This window comes from Dermacentor andersoni, chromosome 1, assembly GCF_023375885.2.
Source record: "Dermacentor andersoni chromosome 1, qqDerAnde1_hic_scaffold, whole genome shotgun sequence".
Lineage (NCBI taxonomy): Eukaryota > Metazoa > Arthropoda > Arachnida > Ixodida > Ixodidae > Dermacentor > Dermacentor andersoni.
In genome coordinates, this window is record NC_092814.1 from 156,553,475 (window position 1) to 156,576,304 (window position 22,830).

General features: G+C 46.4%; 2 protein-coding genes across 2 annotated transcripts in view; one reads left to right on the forward strand and one right to left on the reverse strand.

Annotated features, from left to right (window-relative positions):
• The first annotated feature begins 3 nt into the window (after nucleotides 1-3).
• Nucleotides 4-22,830, forward strand: part of LOC126547427 (ubiquitin-conjugating enzyme E2 C-like) — a 32,162-nt gene continuing 9,335 nt past the window's right edge. Inside the window, exons 1-4 of the mRNA XM_050195430.3 lie at nucleotides 4-210; nucleotides 593-620; nucleotides 4,700-4,786; nucleotides 11,461-11,665. Coding sequence (XP_050051387.2) covers nucleotides 110-210; nucleotides 593-620; nucleotides 4,700-4,786; nucleotides 11,461-11,665 — 421 coding nt within the window. The 5' untranslated portion in view covers nucleotides 4-109. The remainder of the gene's footprint in view (nucleotides 211-592; nucleotides 621-4,699; nucleotides 4,787-11,460; nucleotides 11,666-22,830) is intronic.
• On the reverse strand, nucleotides 13,308-20,693 carry LOC140215454 (tigger transposable element-derived protein 6-like). Its single transcript, XM_072285999.1, has 3 exons — nucleotides 19,715-20,693; nucleotides 17,607-18,131; nucleotides 13,308-13,336 (listed from the first exon to the last, which is right to left on the reverse strand). Exons 1-3 carry the CDS (start codon nucleotides 20,640-20,642, stop codon nucleotides 13,308-13,310), a joined length of 1,482 nt encoding a protein of 493 aa, XP_072142100.1. The 5' UTR covers nucleotides 20,643-20,693.

Below are 22,830 nucleotides of genomic sequence, written 5' to 3' on the forward strand. Positions count from 1 at the left end.
CTGATTGGCTCGTTGCCATACTCGTTGGGTTTTGAACGCAAGCTTGTAGGCTGCATAAACTTGTATGAGCTTGTGCATTGAGTGCTGACTACGGGGCATTGTTTTCGAAATGGCTTCACAAAACATTGATCCACTGGCCCTAGATGAGAACGCTAAGAGCAACGACGAGCAACGGAGGGTTGACTCCGGAAGGCATTCGGTTGCAAAAAGGTAACGGACCGGTGTATCACAGCTCGTGTGCCAGTGATAGGCCTAGGCCTCTCTAATTAATCCATAAATTGGCTTTGTGTCTGAAGTTGCAAAGTAGCGAGTGTCGCTCATTTTTTAGGCTTGTTGTCTAATTAGGTTACATTTTATTTCCTTGCCCGTATTTTATCCCTGCACGTTAACAATAGCCAACAAAGCATGTTCATTGCATGTATGCATGTATAATTTGGATGGTTGCTGTGAACACGCAATCTATTCATCGCGTGTAATTGCACTGCTTCTCAGCATGTTAAGCCACCTGTTAACTTGCATGCACAGGCAGGAATTGGCTTGGTTGTTATTAAACATCGTTGTGTCGCTCACGTATATAGTTTCTCTTTTTCAGGCTTCAACAGGAGCTGATGACGCTTATGGTACGTTGAAATCGGACACATTAATCCCGTGCTCGTGGCGTGTTTTTTTTTTTTTTTTCTGGCGAGCATTTTTTTTGTGTGTGTGTGTGTGTGCGAGTTTTCTGCAACTTGGCGCGTATGTTTGCGTAGTGACCTGCATTTTTTTCCCCCTATCAGATGACGTTTTGCTAGCAGAACGGTAGTGGCGGGAACGTTGCAACCTGAAGAAAATGCTTTCAGCTTGTACTGTTCCACCGTCGCAGAAGAAAGAGAACAAAGTGTAATAATGAGCCGGAATTTCACGTATTTTCAAATGTAATATTGCGGTAATTTTGACAAATTTTAATGCGAAACATTTGTTGCCTCATTCTACGCACTTTGCGGTAGGTAGGTTTCTTTCCCGCCTTGTTTCGGGCCTCTTCAACAGAAAGAAAAGAATTACCGATGGTGGGGTTGAACCTCCTATCTTTTAGCACAACAATCCAATGCTCTAACCATTGAACGACGGAAAGCTGAGCTAGTTGGTAAGGATTCATAATGCAAAAAAGGGGTGAGGCATGCAGACAGGACACAAGAGTAGAGAAGTGGACAACACGAACAAGAGTAGAGAAGTGAACACGAACAAGAGTAGAGAAGTGGACAACATGAACGCCGTGTTGTCCACTTCTCTACTCTTGTGTCCTGTCTGCACGCCTCACCTCTTTTTTGCTCTAACCATTGGTCAACGATCACTTTTTTTATTGCTGGCAGAACTTGATACACAAGGAGACACAAGCGGAATAGCCAAGAGGAATTGCACATATTTCGGAGGCCAGTCCAATATGGGACGCCCTTGTTGAGTTAGAAATGCTTCATACGCAGTGCGGTTTCTACACGGGGTGCCCACTGGGGAGCACGTTTCTTGTTTTGCGCACTTCCATAAAAATTATTACTGCCTCTCGAAGTACTTGCAGACTGGTTTTGCATCAACATCATTATAGCTAATAGCCATTTGGGACCTCCATGTACTTGTGAAGGCCCTGTAAAGTTAAAACATAAAATGGTATGCCGTCATTTTATGCTGAAAACCTTATTCCATGGACTTCTAAGGGCAATTCCTTCTTCAAGGTGTATTGCAAGATGTGCCAGAAGAAAACCACATTGTAACAATTGAAGAAAACATGCTCAATTGACTCTGGCATTTGATCTAATAAGCATTTTATATCCCAAGGAACAAAGAGGGTTTCTGTTCCATCCATACTGGCACAAGCAGCATGCCAGTATATCATTAAAAAAAGTTTTCACACCTGGTGCTATTAATATGTTTTAAAACATCTTGGCTTGGGGCTGCAGAGTACAAAGAGTGATACACAGGTACAACAAAGACAGTGTTTACAACGTCCTTGTACAATTACGTGATAGACCACTTATACCTGTGCCACACGTCCACATAAAACAGCATTGAGTAAAGGCCTGAAGTTCCTGAATTTTTTTTTTGGCAGAACTGCCACGCATTCGATTTAATGACATTTGACCCTATGTCGTTAACAGTGTCTTCTGAAGCGAGCAAGATTAAGGGAATAATAAAAGGATAAACATGCATTTACAAGTTTAACCTGCAGTCAAGGCTAGTGAAATGTAGAATTAAGCATACTATGGTGCCGCTAGCTTTAGTTTGTCGCTGTCTTGTTGTATGCTTGTTGCCAACATTTAACACTACTTCGCTTGCATCAGCATCTCTTCTAATGTTGTTTCATTCTGCATTATATAAAATGTGATCTGCTTGTTTATGTGTGCTGTATAGCTTAAACACCTGAAAAATTTGTTTCCAGCTACATAGGATGTCACTTCAAATAATTTAAGTTAACTGGAATGAGCAAGCTATGGCATCGAAGAGTACGCATTTCTCAGTCGAAGAAGTTCCGACGCCTTCGGTGACGAATGACATTAAGAGGAAGCTTTAGCTCTGGCCCAACTCCGATGTGGCCTTTTCAAATACATGTAAAATGCAAAACCGTTTTTCTGAGATTACTCCTGCACCGATTTTAATGAAATTTGTTGCATTTGAGAGAGAAAGTTCAGTTCTAGTGACTGTTGGAAGCGGAATTTCGATTTAGGATTTGAATTGTGTTAAAAAGATTTCTTAAAATTAGAATGTTTGAAAAAAAAACAATAGAAGCACAAAGTCTACAAATTCATAGCTCTGCATCAAGAACAGCTATCGCGGTTCTGTAAACGGCACCCATTAGATCATTCAAAGCGGACAAATTTGATATGCCATTTTGCATCTTACGTGAATTAGTTACGTTGGTTACAAGGGTTCTGCAAAAGCTGTATATCCATATTACAAAATTTTTTTATATTCATGTGTAACATATAAATTTTGTGTGCTTTAGATGTACTGCTAGATTCAATTCACAGAATTGTATTATCATTTTTCATTGTTCAGTTACAGGGTTGTAAACCTCATAGTTTCGATTTTTGCCAATTTTTAATAAAAAATTTGATACCAACAGTCACTAGATTTTAAGTTTTTCTTTTAAATGCAACAAACCTTGTCAAATGCAGTGGTTGCCGACAAAATCGAATTCTCCTTTTACATGTATTTAGATAGGAGCACCCGAGCTAAAGCTTCCTCTTAAGGAGAATGCCATTTGATTTGCTCATGTGGCACCACGTAAATGACATTAAATATTAAGGCGTTAGGAAATTAATGCCATTTTCTGTGCCCGTGTGGCACAGGTATGACGTAATCATTAAAAAGAAATGTACCATTAAGAACCGGTGTGGAAGAACAACCTCTGCAATAACCATGTGTTGTTTCTTGGTAAACTGGCATACAAAACAATGAATTCAGGTAAAGTTCTACACCAGTGTATTTGACATACAGCCCACAGAGAGGGGTGCAGATTATCCGACAAAAACAAAGTGGCTGGCCAACATGTTTCACAAACAAGTGGGCTGAACGAAGCCAGTTTCTTTTGTATTCTTGTGACATCTAGTGCTTTGAGACTGCATTAGGTTGCACTAGTCATTGGGATCGGCCTACATTCCCCAATCATTCCTCGTAGGAGTTAATGCTATGTAGAAGCTGTGTGACATGATCAGCCCAGGTCAAATAGGTTTTAACATTTCTTCGCCGGAGTACAAATTCCATCGTAATTTAGACCACGTCACGTAGACAGGTACGTACGATTGTATGGCACTTAGTCGCAGATGACCTCACAATCAGCTGCCACCCCTCCACTACCTATGGCGAACCTAACAGTTGGCATTTCGTAAACTCGTCTAATGGCCGGAGTAGCAATCTTGCCGTTGCCGTCATACGATTGTTGTTGTCTTGCTACCATGCTCGCACACATGGTTGCGTCACACACACACAACTGCTCACCTTACACAAACCTAGTATTGCTTTGCAGAACCTGAAATGATGCTGGATAGCCTGCTACCTGCAAAATGTTTCACATAACATCGGTAGTCTCTTTGCGACTTTGCATGAAAACTGACTACCTTGGTGATAAGTATGATATAGCAATTATGTTAACAGAAACTGGGATTTGTTCTTACCATCTTGAATCAGGAATTTTATTTATAGCTAAGCAAGGCATTCTGTAGATACCAGTATGGTTTGCATTAACTGTTAAAGGGCATTGAGGCCTCCTTTTTGTTGTACGACTGTAGCTATGAGGCTTGAGCTCATATTTAATTATTGTTCGTGGTGCCTTATGTGTGCCTTTAGTCATGTTGCAATGAATAAACCCATCAGTTGCGCTGACACGTTGTATGAAATCAGCACTGCTGCCCGAGGTTATGAAACCCACATTACCAGCAGTGCTTGATGTATTGTGCCTGTGGAATTGTCTAAAGCCTTGCATTGAAAAGGTTGGGAACAAAGGAACTGTACATTATTATTTAGTGTGGTGTATAAAATAGGGTATTTTTGATCCACATAACTGAATGTTTTCCGATATTTAAAAAAGGGGGCTGGGTACCTTCAGTCCAGATACCAGAAGCAGCACCTTTAGAATATTGGTGATGCTACTATTGCTGGCTGATAGTAGTTTCGTATTTTTTACGAAAAATTTCACTTTTTGTTGAAATATTATTTTTTTTTTTGCCAGATGTGTGGTGACAAAGGTATCTCTGCATTCCCTGATGGCGACAATCTCTTTCGATGGATCGGCACAATACAAGGACCATCTGGAACGGTAAGTGTTCATTTTACTCAGTTTGTAAGGCACTTGTTGGTCATTGAAAAAACTTTTAGGATACGCTGTACTACATGGCATCTTTGGGTGTTATCTTGTTCATTCTTCCGCCGTATAGTGTCAGTAGTTCCTTTCTAAATCAAAGGTAAATTATGCACAGGTACAGAAGGTACTGCGCATAAAAACATCTTGTCGTGCCGGCGCCATTCATGTTGTGCCAGTACTTTCATCTAGAAACATGCAACAGGCCAGGATGTCTTGGGATCATAATTTTACTGTTTCATAATGTTTACCATTGTTTGCAACTTGTTGAGGGAAGCACACATTATCAGTGTTATTATAAATATGTAGGAGCTACCATAATGGGCAGATTGTATTACTAATGTTGATCAGGCTTTGTCTGTTTTCTTATGAGGTTTGGAAGATTGGATTTGAAAGATAACTTTAAAATCACTTGAGTCAGTCAAGAAGTGTAATAGACGGAAGCGTTCCATGCCTTTCAGGAATGATCTGAGCAGGCTTGCATAGTTAAATTGAAGACCAGCGGATGTTTGCTAGTACATACCTGTTAATTCCTTTGAATTTTTCGTAAACTTTACGAATTTTGGATAATCTTACAATTTTACGCAAGTTATGTCAAGTTTTACGAAAAATGCTGTTTGCGAAAAAGTTTAGGTCTCCAAACCTCCCATTGGAATTTTTCCATTGGTGAAAGGATGCAATAAGGGCACTTGCTTTGACCAAGTTGACACAGACAAGTTCCTGAAGAGGGCAGTATCTGCAATAGCAAAGTCTCTAAAAGATACTCCTGTTGTTACAAGCCGTTTCCGTACATTGGAGAAGGTGCCAGCGAGGGGATGACGACGACCGAAGAAGTGCTTGTGGGGTCTTTGTTCCGCCATCTTTGCTTGTCTGTATAAATTACGGAAATATTTTCCCTTTTGTTTTGCCTACTAATATCCCTGTCACATTTTTGGTGGAGGTGCGGGGTACCAACTCGATACAACGGAGCTCCGCAGCACCAGGCACCTGGCTCTTTCCACAATGACAGAAGAGACTCATTGACCCTTTCTACCGCGTGGGCCTCGATCTCATTGGACCATTTCTGACTTCTTTTACGGGGAACAAGTGAATTGCCATAGGTACTGACTACACCACACGATATGCCGTCACCCGGGCACTGCCGACAAGCTGTGCCACTGACGTCGTGGACTTTCTGCTTCACAATGCCATTCTCCACCATAGCGCACCATGACAGCTGCTGATCGATTGCGGTTGTTCATTTCTTTCAAAAGTTGTTGACGACAACCTGTGACGTGTGGAACACCAACGAAGGATAACTATAGCCTACCATCCATAACACTGAGTGTCTTTATTTCACACTGACCACGATGCTCTCAATGTGCGTTTCTGCAGATAATCATGATTGGGACAGCGTTTTGCTGTTTGTGACATTCGCATACAACTCGCACCGCCACGACACCGTTTGCTTTTCTCTCTTCTACCTGTTGTTTGGCCACCACCCTACGCTGCCCTTTGAGACTCTCGTGCCATCAGCTCCTACAGAGTTCCTACAGAGTGCACCCGCGATGCTGCTGCTCGGGCTCAAACAGCTAGCCAGATTGCATGGGATCATCTGCCTCGCAGATATTCGAAAAGGCCCGCTATGACAGCAACTACAGACCCGTTCACTTCTTTCCAGGCTCTTTGGTCCTTCTTTTCACGCTGTCCCACCATGTGGGCTTGTCTTCAAAGCTTCTGTCTCGCTACTCTGGCACCTGTAAGGTTCTCCGCCAGCTCAGCGAAGTTGCATACGAGATCGCCCAGGTGGACGGTAGCTAGTTATTGTCCATACCTCCTAGTGATATCGGGCGCGTGGCCCGTTTGAAGCCATACTTCTTCGACAACAACCCTTCCCTAAGCGCCGAGATGTCACTCCCACTAGCGGGGGTCATATGTTACAAGCCACTCTCATACATTGGAGAAGGCGCCAGCAAGGGGATGAAGACGACGATCGAAGCGCTCATGTGGTTGTTGTTCCGCCATCTTGGCTTCTCTCTGTATAAATCACTTTAATACATTTTCTCTTTTCTTTTGCCTGCTGTTATCCCCGTCACACTGCGATATAAAAAGAGTGGCTGAGGTTCAACGTGGCTTGAACCTAGTTATATGAGCGAAAGCTCTGTTAAGCATTGTTAGACACGGTTCTTCAGGGCTTCTTCCCAGCGAGCTATATCGGCAGGGTGCTCAGATTCAACCTGGCGCCTGCGGCGAAGAGTTGATGCACTCGCACTGGTGCATGCTTCATCCATGGCCAGACTGAGCGACCAAGCGCCACCAAAGCATCTGTTAAGGTGCGTTTATAGTCTGACGTTATTGGCGCGTGGCTGAGCGTCACTTGACGCCAGGCACATGAGAGCACGTTGGCAGCGTTCAGTTACGCTAACTGTGCCAGTGCGTCAAACCTTTGGCCACACTGTAGACTCTGTTGTTCTCGTCAACGTGACATAATGTGTGCGCGTACTCTTGCTACGTCTGACTATATTTAACCCTTTAAACCCTCGCCTAGTCGCATGGTACACAGTGTCGAGGCTCGAGCGAGCACAGCTGTGACGCCTCTGCAGCGGATCACGCGACTTGACGTCACACCTTCACAAATGTGCACTGGCGGCTGAAAGTCAAACGCGCGGCGAGATCGACCTTGGGAGTTGTACTATCAGCGTCAAATGAAACTGGAACAGCGGAACGCCTGGCGCAAGCATTAGTGATAGTATAGTGCGTGCCGTCCAATCATCACCATTGACAGGCGTGCACATCTGATTTGGCCACACTGCGCTCGTGTGGGAGTCAAACGGTCAAGGCTAAACCCCATGAGCGCGATTTTGTGCGCAACAGCGATGAGCGACGGATCGGGCCGTCGCTTGAACAGATTGCTCGGTCTTGTCGCGCGATTGCTTGGTCCTGCACATTTAGAATTTGTCGCCCAGAAGTGCTATGAGCGACTAGTGAATAGCATGAAGCCGGAACTGGATGTACATAGCTCAAGTACTTCCGATTGTCGCACGGAATGAGCAAATGATTGAATTTTTATACGTGCATGGATAAGAGCCTACTGGAAGACCTTCAGAAATATTTTATGCTGCTTTTTACAGTAAAATACATCAACCTAAGTTAATAAAGCACGCGTCACGCTAGTTTTAGCGCCTATATTGCTGCCCTCATACCGGCAACACTGAGGAGACGTCGCTCGAAGTCATCGCTCGCATGGGGTACAACTTGTAGGCGACAAGCGAACACGACAGGCATCTCCATCACGTTGCTTGTCGCTGTCGCGCGCAAGATTGCTTGCATGGGGTTTATACTTTAAACGTGCGCGGCACGCCCACGCTGGCCACGGTCGCGGCTGCAAGCGATACTGTGCTGCGCAAGTTTGCCGATTGAAAGAATTAATGTGGCGCACAAGCAACAAACCACATGAGCGATCCTATCTCTGATGATGATGGTGCGAATTGCACCATGCGCACCGCTGTTTGCGGTGTACTCATGGTTTCGGCGAACTGTGTGACAATACTCGCTGTAAACTGCAATATTTTAGCTCCTGTTCTTTTATTCTATTTTCTCCCTTTCAAATACAAGAACAAATGTGTGTGCGCCTATACATAGTGATGACTGGATGGCGTATACCTTCACTTATGCTTGTTCCATGTGCTCCGCTGTTCATGTTTCATTTGATGCTGATACAGTGAAACCTCAAACTGTAGTTGGCCGGAGCTCGGAAAAAGTACGTACTAAACAGTAGTACTGTTTAACCGAAATAGCATGAGCTCGCCCACTTACCTGTCAAACACGGAACTCAGAGAGAGTGCGATGAAAGGGGAAAAAAACATGCAGTATTTATTCACTTCGCGCGACAAAAGTGTTATTTTCATTTGATGCTGCGGCAGCCTAGCTAGACGACAGCGGCCTCAAACTTACTGAAGTTGCGTGCCAGCTTTTCAGCCAGCCCCCTCTTCTTGTCAAACACTCGCATGGCAGATTCCTCGTTGGTGTTACGTATTCTCTGTGCATGCGCGCGGTAGTGCTGCAGAAGTACCGGGGCGCCTTTTTCATTGCCGGGTGTCGGAGTTTGGAATACTTCTCGTATTGAATAGTTATGTTATCGCGCCCCTGTTCTTGTCGCGACGATTGTATTCATGAGGCTGACGTAACGCGCAGCTTCTGCCACTGTCGGGCCTGAATCGCCTATGCTGTCGCTTTCCGTGTCGTCCTCATCACTGTCGCTAGTCGACACTTCGGCAACAGAGGCAACGATGGCGAAAAGTCGAACCTCGTAGCCGACATCTCTTCGCGGTCACAGCAGCGCTGCCGAGCAACTTCTTCGCATTCCAAATGCCACACACTGTAGTCAACAGCAGATCCCTGTCGCGTGCCAGTGCTGACTTCTTCGTGTCACGTTCGATAGCATGGACAATGTCTAATTTTTCTTCCATGCTGAGCACCCGGCGTCTCTTTTATCCGAGCTTCGGCATGACGCGAGTCCTTGCATGCACGACGCCGCAACACTCTCTGGCGTGGCATCGAAATTATGTTCATGTTGATGTGGCTTCACACGCAAACGCACTGGGCGCTTGGAGGCCGTTGTTCCAATCTCTGAGGCTTGTTGTTCTGCCGGGCCGCCCAATGGAGATGACGCACCGCCGTGTTTGCGCGACGAAAAGTGGAAACACTACGTTTTAACCGATGCGTACGCAATAAGCTGGTACGGTTTATGCGGTTACAAAACACATGTTCAATGGCCGCTGAGTCGGGGATTTGACTTTACTACTTTTAAAACGAAACTACTGTTTAAGCGGGTACGGTTTAACAAGGTTTTACTGTAGTACCTTGAGAAGTAGAGCTTTTGCTCTAAAATAATTTGTTGTTTGCACTCTTTGCTATTCCAGCTTTGCTGCTGCTGCTTGTAGTATATGCTGCGTCTAAAGCTTACCCATCGTTAGTAAAATGCATACATATCACACAAAAGGCATGTGCTCAAGGCAAGCTTTAATAGATACATTCGACTTGGATAGACAACATTGTGTTCTAAAGGAGGCAAAGATTGGACATGGTGAATTTCAGGAACGTTTTCTGAGGCAATGCAGCCTAAATATGAAAAAAAAAAAAGAATGGAACGGAAAGAACGGATTAGGCGCGAAATTCAAAAACTCAAACTTTTGCTTTCGGGATAATTTGGACCACCTGGGGTTCTTTAACATGCACCCAAATCTGTAAGCACACAGGTGTTTTCACATTTCACCCCCAAAGTTACAAAATGTAATACCTGAATTTGTAGTTGGCGTATTTTATTTATGGACAGCAGCATTGAGCCATCATCCATTGCCTAGCTGTGGCAAGTTGCTGCCATGCATGATTGTAGTAGAAGCTTTCTTAAAGGAGCACTGACATAAAATTTCGAAGTGGAGATAACACATGAGATCGATTTATGTGGGCACAAGCACATCATCTGCAAAATATCAAGGGCGAATATAGCTTAGAACATCCACAAAACGTAGCACCTCTCGGCATCGACATCAAGGAAGGATTGTAAACAACTGAGATAACTCTATGTCATGAATTTTTGTTGGCTGCCATGCTGCTTGCATGTGCTCTTCTTGGTTGTTGCTTGTGGTGGGACACTCTCCGTGTCGCTGCAACTGCAGACGGCAGTTTTTGTTGTTCGACACCGATTTGTCGTGTCTTACTATTGAATGTGCCGCCAATGTGAGGGTTTTGAGGCTTGTCCTCGCTGTCACCGGCCGCAATATCTGAGTCGCTGCTTTCTGGTGGGTCGAATCGAAAGTGATTGGTTATGTCTATTACAGTGGCGACTCCCGCCTGCAGAAAATTGTTGCCGCTGGACAACAAAAACAATGATGACGATGATGGCAAAGCACGTGCAGGCATAGCAGACAAAATGGCGACACGAAGCTCGCACGCCAGTGTGTGTGTCAGCGCATACGTCAGAGGTTTTTGCGATCACGTGCCCAGCTGTGTTTACATTCCTTCTTTGGCCCATCTCATTGCTCTCTGAAATGAAACTTGGACTGGTTGCTAAAAAATTAGACTCCAACTAATTACCTGTCGTGCTCTGAAGTAAGTGAGGTTGCATACCATGATTACTGGGTATTAGCAGCTTATCAAAGCAAACAAAACCACATTGGAATTTTTTGTCAGTACTCCTTTAAATGCCTACCTAAAAAAAAAGCTCCTCCTACAATCATGCACGGCTGCAACCTTACCTGTAGGCTTGCTCATGCCTACAAGTGGAATACATTCCACAATACATATCCCTCACCTCCTTTTTTTTTTATTTTTTTTCGTGATCACAGATGTCGATTCACTTCAAAGAAATTGGGCCATTTCGTTCAGAGAGTTGATGCAAAAGCATGCACCTAAAATGAATGCTTCTCCTGGGTATATGTGTCTATTTCCCATTTTCTTTTGATATTGTTTAAGTCAGCTGCTTTTAAACACCATTGTAGATGTTACTCAGTTATGAGATGTCGGTGTGTGTGTGTGTGTGGTGGGGTGATATTTGTACCCCCCTCCCCCTTTCTATTAATCTTTTTTTTTTTTTTTTTTGTGCATTGTCACAATGAAATTCAGAGCACCCACTGAAAAATGTATTGTTTCAGGTATATGAGAAGTTGGTGTATCGGCTTAGGCTGGAGTTCCCTAGTGCCTACCCCTATGAAAGCCCACAGGTCCGCTTTGAGACCCCCTGCTTTCACCCCAATGTGGATACCCAGGGGAACATTTGCCTTGACATCCTCAAAGAAAAGTGGACTGCTTTGTTAGATGTCCGCACCGTGCTGCTCTCTATTCAGTCATTGTTGGGAGGTGAGTATCCGCCAGTGCGTTCATGTGTTTGCATTGAACATGTTTCTCTAATAGAGCATTTTAAAGTATGCGAAGCTATCTGCAAAATGCATTGCTTATTTGTCTAATGGTTAAAAACAGCGTAGCTATGATGAAGGTGAGGCACACCTTACCTCCTTTAGATATTGCTCATGTGTGCAAGAATGAGATAAGAGGGTGTAACTAGTGTGATGTTTTTGCACCATTCAATGCCACTTGCAATTTTCTGAGGTAATGTGAATCGTGTCACAAAAAATTATTGCACTAAATGATTTAATTTTGAAAAGCTTGCATCAAAACAGGCATTTTCGCTTTGTTTTTTCTTCTGTGTGTTCATTAGCAGCTACCTTGGTGGCCTTTTATTTGGTGTACAGTCGAACCCACATATAACGATACCGGTTTTAACAACATATTGGTTATAATATTGAGAAGCTGCTGCACCGTCAACTTTCGTATGTTTTCCATGGTGAAATAACCTGCTTGCTACAATGCCCCTATGCCGCATTATCGGTTATAACGATGAAGTCTGGCTGCTGGGTGTCCGAGCTGAAAGGTAGTGAAATGCGAAATCCTTGAAAAGAAGAAAGGAAAACTACAAATTTGAGCAGCTGCATGACGGGCCACTGCTCTAACAACCACTGCGCGCTAATTTTCGAGCCATCTCCGCGTGGCTCTCTCCCGTTGCCCTTCCACCCCTCCGAACACAAATGGGCTGCGCCCATAGCTCTACGCCGCTCCACCCTCCGAAACACGAATGGACCGCGCCAACTGCGCTGCTCGAAGATTGCTCGATTGCTCGCATGTCACTCGCTGGCTCCTCATTCGTCTTTGTTGGTTGCATTGAAATTGTTCTTGGCCATGCGGTTTCTCAGCCCCGCTTGACTCGCTATCGAAACAAAAGATGGCCGATCCACCCGCTGATCATCGGCAATGCACGACGTTGTCGGTGAAAACAGAGCGCATGGCTATAGATTTGGAAGCTAAGTGTTTCTAACCGATGAGGCGATCGTCACAAACGTGCTTGTACCAGATAGCGACGGCAGTGATGACGCGGTAGGGCAGGCTGCCTCAACGTTGTCCTCGCAGGAGGCCCGGCAGATGATTCAGTCCCTTCCAGGGCTTCGTTTTCACGAGGAACCTTCTGCTGCACTACGTGGAGAAGGATGTTGGCAAGCTTCGCGTAAAGCATGCAAGTGGGTTTGACTGTAGATGTTTTCTGCTGTGCTTGAGTAAGCAGAAATATTGTACTGAAAGGAAGTCACCATCAACTTACCTGTGGTCATGACACATGGTTTGGGTTGCTTGCTTGTTGATTGTGCCTGTATAAACTATTGCTTCAGTCATTTACATGGGTTAGAAGCTTGCTTTTCTGTTTGCCATCAGATTCAAATTATACCTGAAGGTGGTTGCAGAATGGTTCATTACTAATATGTCAACAAGTCTGAGCTTGAATTAAATCCTTGTCTCTAAATTTTCTCCCTTTGGCATAGATCGGTTGTTAGATCCAAAACCAACAGTATTGAGTAATGCAATGGACACCTGCTTTAACTGATGTCTTGGAACAAGATAGCTTTAGGAGAGGAATCATCTCTACCATGCCAGCGTTGTTGATGATCATGTAAAGTCATGCAGGATGAGGAGAGGTGTGGTTTCCTGCAGCATGTGGCAGACAATGCTAAGGAGACATCAATTGACACATTTGATCACGACACATTCTAAGGGCATGGAATGTGCCATCAATTACTGCCGAATTCTGTCTGCTCACCCAGTCGATTGCTCACATGTGCTTCTGCATAGCAGCCATGCAGCTTATTTTACTCAGTGTCTCCAAGTCGTGAAACTGCGGCCTCTGAAATCACACAGGCATGTATCAGTGCAATCTCGGAAGCTATGGTGGAGTGCCCTAGGTTAACTGCTTGCAACAAAATGGCGTGGCGGGCGCATAAGCCCACAAAGCATGGAGCACAATTTATTCATGGCACGATCAGGCCAAGGGAGAGAGAAGTTCCCCTCCTAATGATATATTGCTCCATGGCTGAAGTGCATGTGTGTAGCTTGTTCTTGCGATTTTGTAAAAGCATACATGCATGTTTGATGATTTTTGTGTCACGTATGTCACATATGTCACACATGCATGTTGCGCTATGTGTACAGATAGGTACTTGCTGCAGGGTTTGTACACCTCCTTGATATTCTTGAAAGCATCTGAATTTGGAAAAACAGATTCAAGGGACGGGGACCTTAAAACTTCTTGAAAATAAATGTGCTCCTTGAATTGTGAACGAATAACAGCCGAAATTGACGAGACAAGGAGGTGACACACATGCGGAATTCCTTGAAAACTGGGGTTGGGACTTGTGCCAATGTCTGCTTTTTGGTTTGCAGTGAATATTTAGGGCTACAATAGTTTTCAAGAGAATAACTTGAATAGCAGTGGGTCTGCAACCAATAATCAACCCTTTAAAGGGACACTAAAGGCAAATACAGTAGAACCCCGCTGTTACGTTCCTCACTGCTGCGTTTTCCCGGCTGCTACGTCGTTTTCATCCGGTCCCGGCATAGCTTCCGTAGGATCCAATGTATAAGGAACCCCGCTGTTACGTAGTAGCTGTGAAAACGTTCCCGCATGATGCGTCGCAACCCGAACCCGCCTGGGCTAAAGTAGGCAACGCGCTTGAACGGCCATTTTGACTTTTGACGAGTTTTGAACGAGCTTGGCTATGGAACTGGCTGCAAGAAGCCGCACGCCAGTTCGAGAGGCCGCCACTAGGTGGCCATTCGTGAAAAAATACTCTCGCTATCATCACTGTGATTACGGTCCCCGCATGGTTTGTTGGACGCATAGTTTTCTACAAAAATTTTTGTAAGAAACTCTATGGTTGGACGGGTCGACTCACGGAGGAAGCAAACTCAGGAGAGGCCCTGACGTCACTCTTTGTGAAGCTATAGCTAAAGGGAAGCCGGAAGTTGGCATTGCTCCGCCTATCGGGCCAGCTCTCCTCTCTTGTTTACATTTCTCCCACGCCGCGCTGCGCGAAACCGGGCTGCTCGGGCGCGCGCACTCCGCAGCAATACTAAACAATCATTAGCGCGTTAGCATGATTACGCCAAAGAGGGCAAAATTTCCCGCGGATATTCCTTCGTCCGTTGCCATTGCCATGGCGCGGTGACGACGAGGAGTACGAGCCGAATGATGCCGGGGAGTTGCCAAATCCTAGCTTTGGAGAAGCCGTCACGGCTCTGGACCTCCTCCGCAGGTACGTCGCACCTCACAGCGACGCTGACAGCAGTGCGGCCTTCCAGGCTATTGAGAAACGTGTGGTAATTTCTAGAGAGTGAAAGAAACGGCAAGCCACCATTCTAGACTTTTTTAAGTTCTAAGCGCACTTTGTGGAAATAAATTGTCTATAGTTGAAGCTGCACTTTTTTCATTCATTTTCGGAGCTTTCGTCACTGTTGAGTTTTCCCGGCTGTTACGTTTTTTTTCCTCTGTCCGGTGAAAAACGTATGAACGGTGTTCCACTGTATTAGGTCAAGCTAAAGTGATAGATTAGTGCTCAAGAATACCTAAGGCGTCAATGTTATCGTGAACAGAGCCTTAATAATTGAGACATTGAGGTAAATGCAAGACGTGATCAGAGACTCCCCTGGGACATTCAAGTACTTGCCAGATGACAAAAGCACTCCTCTGTTATATCCTGTCGCTACTACTCAACCAATCGTTATAAAAACATCCTTGTATTGTATTATAAGACGAAATAAAATGCTACTTGTCCAGTTCTATTTCATTCTTAGAAAAAAGAACTAATTTAATTTACCCTTGACAGCGACGCGGACGGTCTAAAGGTTTCATTTTTGCTCGTCTCTGCGCCACCCATGCTTTGGCATTTCAGTAGTTTCATTATCGCGTAGTGCTCCGCTGGTTTTGCTGGCTTGTGAATCTCGCACAAACTGCAAGTAGCAGAGAATTCAACTTCCATGTGATGTCGCGGGATGCCCGAACGGTCTACGCCACTTGACCAAAAAGTAGCTGCAGCGGCGAATGCACCAGTGCACCAGTACCGCCGTCTGCCGGGCGCCGTTTTACTCACCGACGGCAACAAAGGTGGTGATGGCGCTTTGAACGTCACCACTCCCCTGGTCGGGTGGCGGGAGATTTGAATTACGAAAAAGGTATTCGGACCATTCAGATGCAATTTTCACGTACACCAAGTCTTTTCTTGGCACAAAACAAGCATTGTGAGGTTTCTGGAGTGGTATTCCAATAGTCAACGTCGACTTAATAGTTGCCTTTAGTGTCCCTTTAAGGTCAAGGTGCAGAAATAATTAAAGATGTTTATTTTTCATCAAATTGTGCAAAGTACACCGAGAATAAGGATATATAATGAAAAGATATTTTGCAGAAGCCTTTTAACCAATGGGTTTGCAGTCTGAAACTTGTACTGACAGTTCTTGTTTTGACAGTTCAATGTACACTTGTGAAACAAGTGTACATTGCATTTTTTCTATACAGTCAACGACCGTTCCCTCTAGGGAACGTAAAAACGTCCGAAAATTCAGGCAGTCAGAAAAAATGAATCCATGCAAAAAAACGCAACTTTTTTCTTTTTTTCTCGGATCTAGAGGTAAAGGGCGAAGTACCAGGCTTCCGAAACCCTGCCAAAGCATCAGTGAAGTGGCTATAAAAAGAGCCGTTCAAAAACTCTGTATGCTGCCGACTGCCGGTTTATTATGTGCATGTGCATCGTCGGGCAGCCGGTGTTATTGCTGCAGTGGCTTGAAGAACTTGTTGATTGTTGTTTGGACGGCGTTCCGGTTGCATGCGATCATATTCGCCTCGATCTGAGCAAGGGTCATGTCAGCACTGTACACCGATGAAAGAAAGAGTCAACAGTGCGTCGCAGAGCACACTTGACACAACAGCACAACCACACACCACACTAGCCAAAACGTGGCCTGCGCAAAAAAAATGAAATGGCACCGCTCCGGAAACTCCGCCGGAGGCGGAAGTGCGGCGATGAACATAGCCAGTGTGGCCATACTAAATCGGTGTGGGACGGCTAGATTCGGCTAGTTGTGGTTCAAAGCGGTGATATGCATCGGCTGCAAGTCGATTTCCTTCGCAAGGGTGCTGCTCGAGGAGCCAAAGGACCTTCCGTCGTGTCATAAAGTCCGGAAAATTGGACGGCGGGGGGTTCGAGCGTCCGAAACTTCAGATGTTCTTATACATTGCTTCTATGGGGCTCGTGGCGGTGCCGCGAAGACGTCCGAAATATCGGGCATGTCCAAAAATTTGGGCATCCGAAAATTCAGTTGTTGACTGTATTAACTATGTGATACCACCAGGATTTTGCAACGGTCTTTCTCCTCTGACCACACTTTCTAAAGAAAGCTAGTTGCACACCAGCCGCTCTAATCCAACAAATGATGCTTGCAGCCTATCATTTAATGCTGGCTGAGGGTGTATAGCCAGAAACTTCGTACTCAAAACCAAAACTCTTCAAGAAACACATTTTTGGGGGTTTGTTGCTTGTAAACACTTGTCCAAAAGGGTTAACAGCTTGCTTGCACAAATGGCTGTTTGATCACATGATCAAAATTCAGATCGAGGGGTAGCGCAGTGCAACTGTACCATGCTGGTCATAAATTTCACTTGTACACACGCATACAGTCTAAACCCGCAATAACGAAATCGCCGGGGAAAGCAAAACGTTTCGCTTTTGCGGGAATTTCGTTAGCGCGAGAATGAGGCAGAAAAGACAGGGAAGGGAACTGGCTTGCAATAAGGGCAATTTGGCAGTTTTGGCAATTTATTGCCAAAAGTCAGTCAGCTTACTTTGCCGAGCCTTGCCTTGCAGCAATTTTACTGCTCTCGACTCGCACTGCAAGAAGTGGTCCATTGCTACCTCGTCATCATGCTCACCGAAAAATGATCCAATTACATCGAAGGCATTCAACACATCCCGCGGGTTCGCAGTCCTCTCTTGATTTGGTGTCTGGTGGTCGTCAGCGTCGTCGGCACCTTGGCAAATGCTACTTATGATGACTTCATCAGTCACCCCTTCATGGACGACAACACCTTCATCCACACAAAGGAACTCATTGATGCTGAGGCCATCCGGAACACCATCTGTCACGGCAGAAAGTTCATCCCATGCGTGGGCCAGCGATGGCGGCACTGCGCCGTCAGCACTGTCAACTAGTGCACCTTCAGGCGAATCTTCTTGCGATGCCACTGGATCAGCGCATGATGCTTGCCGAGTGGCAATGAAGCCGGCATGATTAAAACAATTAGCTATCACGCCTGGCGACGTCGCAACCCATGCGGCGGCCATCATCTCAAGCGCCATGAACATGTCCACTACGGTGGGACGCTTCAACTGGAGGTTCAGCAGCAGACGCTGAATCAACCTCTCCTTGTAGGCGCACTTGACGCTACGAATGACGCCTTTGTGGTGAAGAGGAAGACGAAGAAGGCGCTCTTGTGTCGGCTGTGCACGCGATCAGCGTTCGCCTACTGCCAGTGCGACTAGACTGTGCCTAGTGCCTTATAATAAATCATCTTATTACATTTGGTGGAAGGTGCTGCACTCCCCGACCTCACCCTGGAGCTTCGCAGCCGAACTTTAACATCTGCTCCAGCCGCTACTATGAACGACGCTGCCAACAATCCGCTTGGCGCATCTGCCGCTCCTGTCATCTGCGGCGCCGTGCAACGGCAGCGGGACCCCCCTGTTTTTAGCGGATCAGGTGAGACTGACGTAGAAGATTGGCTCTCTACCTACGAGCGCGTCAGTGAACACAACAAGTGGGATGACCCGACGAAGCTCCGTAGCTTCATCTTCTATCTTGCTGACGTTGCGAACCTCTGGTTCCACAATCACGAACGGGAACTGCAAACCTGGTCCGCTTTCAAAACTGCATTCGCGGAAGTCTTCGGTCGCCCAGCCTTGCGAAAACTCCATGCTGAACAGCGCCTCCGCCAGCGCGCTCAACAGCCCGGCGAGACTTATACTAGTTACATAGAGGATGTCGTTGATATTTGCGCCCGTGTCGATTCCACCATGACTGAAGAGGACAAGGTGAAGCACATCCTCAAGGGCATCGAGGACGACGCTTTTCAAATGCTCCTGGCGCGGAACCCTACTTCTGTCGCAGCTGTCGTCACTCTTTGCCAGAGCTTCGATGAGCTGCGTCGACAAAGGGTCCTTGCGCGCAGTGCTCTCGCACCTGGCGACTCTCTCGCGGGCCTCACGCTTCGCTCAAACACCACGCCAGCAGCATCTCTCTCTGTTGAGATTAAGGATTTCATTCGTGAGGAGGTGGCGCGCCAATTGTCTATGCTGCCTCTCAACGATGGACCTCCCCAGCCTGACACATCTCTGGCTGCTCCCATTAGGTGGGCCATTCGCGAGGAACTTGCTGGGTCTTTACCTTTCGCCCAACCCTGCCCTCCCGTGGCTGCACCTCTGACCTATGCAGAAGTCGCCGCGCGACCTGCGCCGCCGACGTTCTCGTTTCCGGCGTCAATGCGACTTCAAGCTGCACCTCCTCCCACGTCGCCTCCCATTCCATCTCGACGCCCAGTTCAAACCCCTTGGCGCACACGCGACAACCGACCCATATGCTTTGCTTGCGGTGTCGCCGGCCACGTCGCGCGCTTCTGCCATCGTCGCATGCCACCTGCTAATGCTACTGTCGCACCGCCTGGATATACATATTCCCACGATACTACCGGGCATGCGATGCTTCCAGACCACGAGTTTTCGCCGCCTCCTCGACGCCCTGTCGGCGCCCATCGTTCGCCATCACCACGTCGTCGCTCACTTTCCCCCTTACGTCGCCGCCAGTCACCTAGCGAGGGAAACTAGTTGCTGCAGTTCCGCAGGCACGAACTGCAAGCTTCGCGACTTCTACAAGGCCTGCACAGTCGCCACGCAATTTATTGGACGTTTTGGTCGAAGGAACCGCCGCAATTGCGCTTATTGATACTGGGGCTGCAGTTTCTGTTATCGACACATCTTATTACACCTTGATCAAGCGGCTGCAGCACGGAAGTGCAGTTCGGTGGAAAAAAAACCAAGCGCACGTTTCCCAGTTCCACGTCATCGACATGATGGGCACTGCAATTGTCCACAAAAAGGCAGACCGATCTGCCTGCCTTCCGCATGTCCGTATCGAAGGCCTCGAGCCAGCTGCCAAATATGGCCCGGGTCATCCATGCCTTCAGGTTCGCGGTGTACTGTACGGGCAGCCGACGATTTCCCTTGAAGCAGCGGGGCTTCTTACTTCTGCCGATCACAAGTAGTGGCCGTTTATCTGTGCCGTCCATGTTGGTGCACAACAAAATTGTTACACGCCGCTTGCTGTGTTTCCCCCCGCGGCATTCTTGGCCTTTTAAGTCCAGGGTCTTCGATGGCAGCATCTCGTAGAATAAGGCCGTCTCATCTGCGTTGTAAATGTCCGAGGGCTTGTACTGGTCCAATACTTCTTTGTTGGTCAGCAGCCACGACGACGTTGTCAAAGGGTCGACGGCTGCTGCCTCCCCGGAAATGATTTTGGCCACTATGTCGTGGCGGGCTTTGAAACGGCTCAACCAGCCAGGGCTAGCCTTAAAATCAGCGTGCCCGAGAATGCATGCGAAGTCCAGCGCTTTCTGCTGAAGAACTCTGCCAGACAGCGGCACTTTGTTGGCACGCTGTTCACAAAACCATGCAAACACCGCCTTGTCAACGTCTGGAAAAGCCGCAGCGCTCACCGTTTTGTTTTTCGCACTCACACCATTTCCGAGCGCGCCGAGAATGGAGGCCTTGTTTTTCAGAATCGTCGATATCGAACTGCACGCAATTCCAAATTCTTTGGCGATATCCATTTTCTTCCTGCCCTTTCCAGCTTGGGCAATAATTTCAGCCTTATCCTGCAGTGTGATAAATTTCCTCTTTTTGGTTGGAGGCGGCATCTTAGCAGGGTGTCAAAGCAAATGGTCCGATCGGCACAGAGACACACCATTGACGCACTCTAGCACCAACCACACTGAGCAAACGACCATGTGCGGCGGTACACAAAGTCCACTGATACTAAAGCGTCATCCGGGTTATCGGAGCCTTCACGTGTTGTAGATGTCGATTTGGCTGCCACGGACGCAGGCGTTTCGCTCCGCATTTAGCACAAGCTGTAATGGCACACAGGATTAAATAAAATGTGCTCACTGCGAGATCGCCTACGGTTCTGGTCTTCTTTTTTTTTATTTGTATCATTTAAATGCTAATTGCATTTTTGGCCCGGACACTGCGCAGTCACCCGTTGCGATCGTCCCGTTGCGACGGCGAACGACCACCATCATCATCATCGCTGTCGTCTGTCACGAGAGGTGGTGCGAGGCTTTTTTTATTGTAAACAATGATGGCGGCGGCCATGCAAGTGTGCTGTGGCGGTAGTTAATGCAATTTAAGCGCACAACGAATGCATTTGAGCAGTTTCCGGACACTACTAGTATTACATGAGTAGATTATTTGCGGACTGTCGTTTCAGAAAATTTCGTTGATGAGGGATTGCTATAGAAAAAAGTTTCGTTGTCGCGAGATAAGAAATGCATTGACTCCTATGGCTGTTCGCCGGGGATCCGAAAATATTTCGTTGCGGCGAGAATTTCGTTCCCTCGGTATTTCGTTACCGCGGGTCTCGACTGTATTACCGTGCTGGAATGAAACATGAACAGTAGGAAATGAACGCTGCTTACACTTGATTATTTCCAAGTGAGATGTGTAATTGGAGCGTAGCGGGTGTTGCGGCTCTAGGTAGCGTTCCATGAATCCACCCGGTACAGGGATGAGTCCATTAGTAGTAGTGAAAGATAAAGGGTTTATTTTGCATTATTTTCACTGGCTTTAGACACAGAAGCCCACTCCATGTAGCAGCATATTAAACATCTGAGCGCATCAGTACACGTCAGCACACACCTCACTGCACCAAAGGTCACCACTTTTAAAACCGTCATCTTCCTTAGGAGTCTAGGTTAGGGAATCTGATGACTGTATCTCGGCCAATCACAATTGTCAAATTGGTCGCAAAATCCCACCCATGATTTCACACGGTTCTGCTGGCTCTGCCCCCTATGTTGCACCATTGCACCCGCATATGGCGCAACTGCGGGGTAGTTTGGGAAACCGAAGTCAACGCTGCTCCCACGGTAGACCTCAACATTGACCCCTTTTATCAATTAGCCAGTTCAGCTTGTGAGGGTCCGGTTCAGGTAGAGGGATCTTCGCGGTAGTTGTCATCTTGAAGTGAGTTCCTTTGTTTGCGCGTCACAGTCTGTCGCGCCCCGGCATCGTCTGGGTGCGCGCTGATGAAAGGACTGCCTCGTGGAAAGCATCTAAGAAATGTTCATTGCCGTATTGAGACGTAACTCAGGGCACTAAGTGTGCTATGGCCCCAAAACTAAGCCTCTGTGATTTAAATCACCCCAGTGCGATTTGCAATGGCGAATGTGTAAAGGGAATTTCGCTTCCTAGATATTTCTCCCGTTTTTTTGTTCCAGTGTGACTACATCTATTAAATCCCCAGGCCCAAGAGCTTTCAGTTTGACTGAGCATAAAGCTGTGTTTACAGTACTGCTGTTGGTTCTGGCTTTATTTAGACTTCAGACACTAAAGGCAAATATTAATTCGAGCTAAAGTGATAGATTGGTGCTAGAGAACATCTAAGGCGTCAATATTATTGTGAACAGAGCTCTAGTAATCGAGGAATTCAGGTTAATGCAGAACATAATTGGAGACTCCCCCGGGACAGTCAAGTACTAGCCTGATAATGAAGGCACTCCTCATTATAATTCTGTCACTAGTACTCAACCACTCGTAATAAAAAGATCATTCTTTTGCCTTATAAGATGAAAATGCTAGTTCAGTCCTTTTCGATTTTTAGAAAAAAGAATTCATTGGCATTATCCTTGACGACGTAGGTGGTCGAAAGGTTTCGTTTCCGGCACTTTGCCCATGCTTTTGCATTTCAGTAGTTTCGTTATTGCATAAAGCTGCGCTTGCTGTGTCGTCTGTCGGGCCCCATTTTACTCATCACCGCTTCCCACTCGGAGCTGGGCGATTTGAATTGTGCTAAAGGTTGTGGGATCTCACATGTGCTCTTGGGAC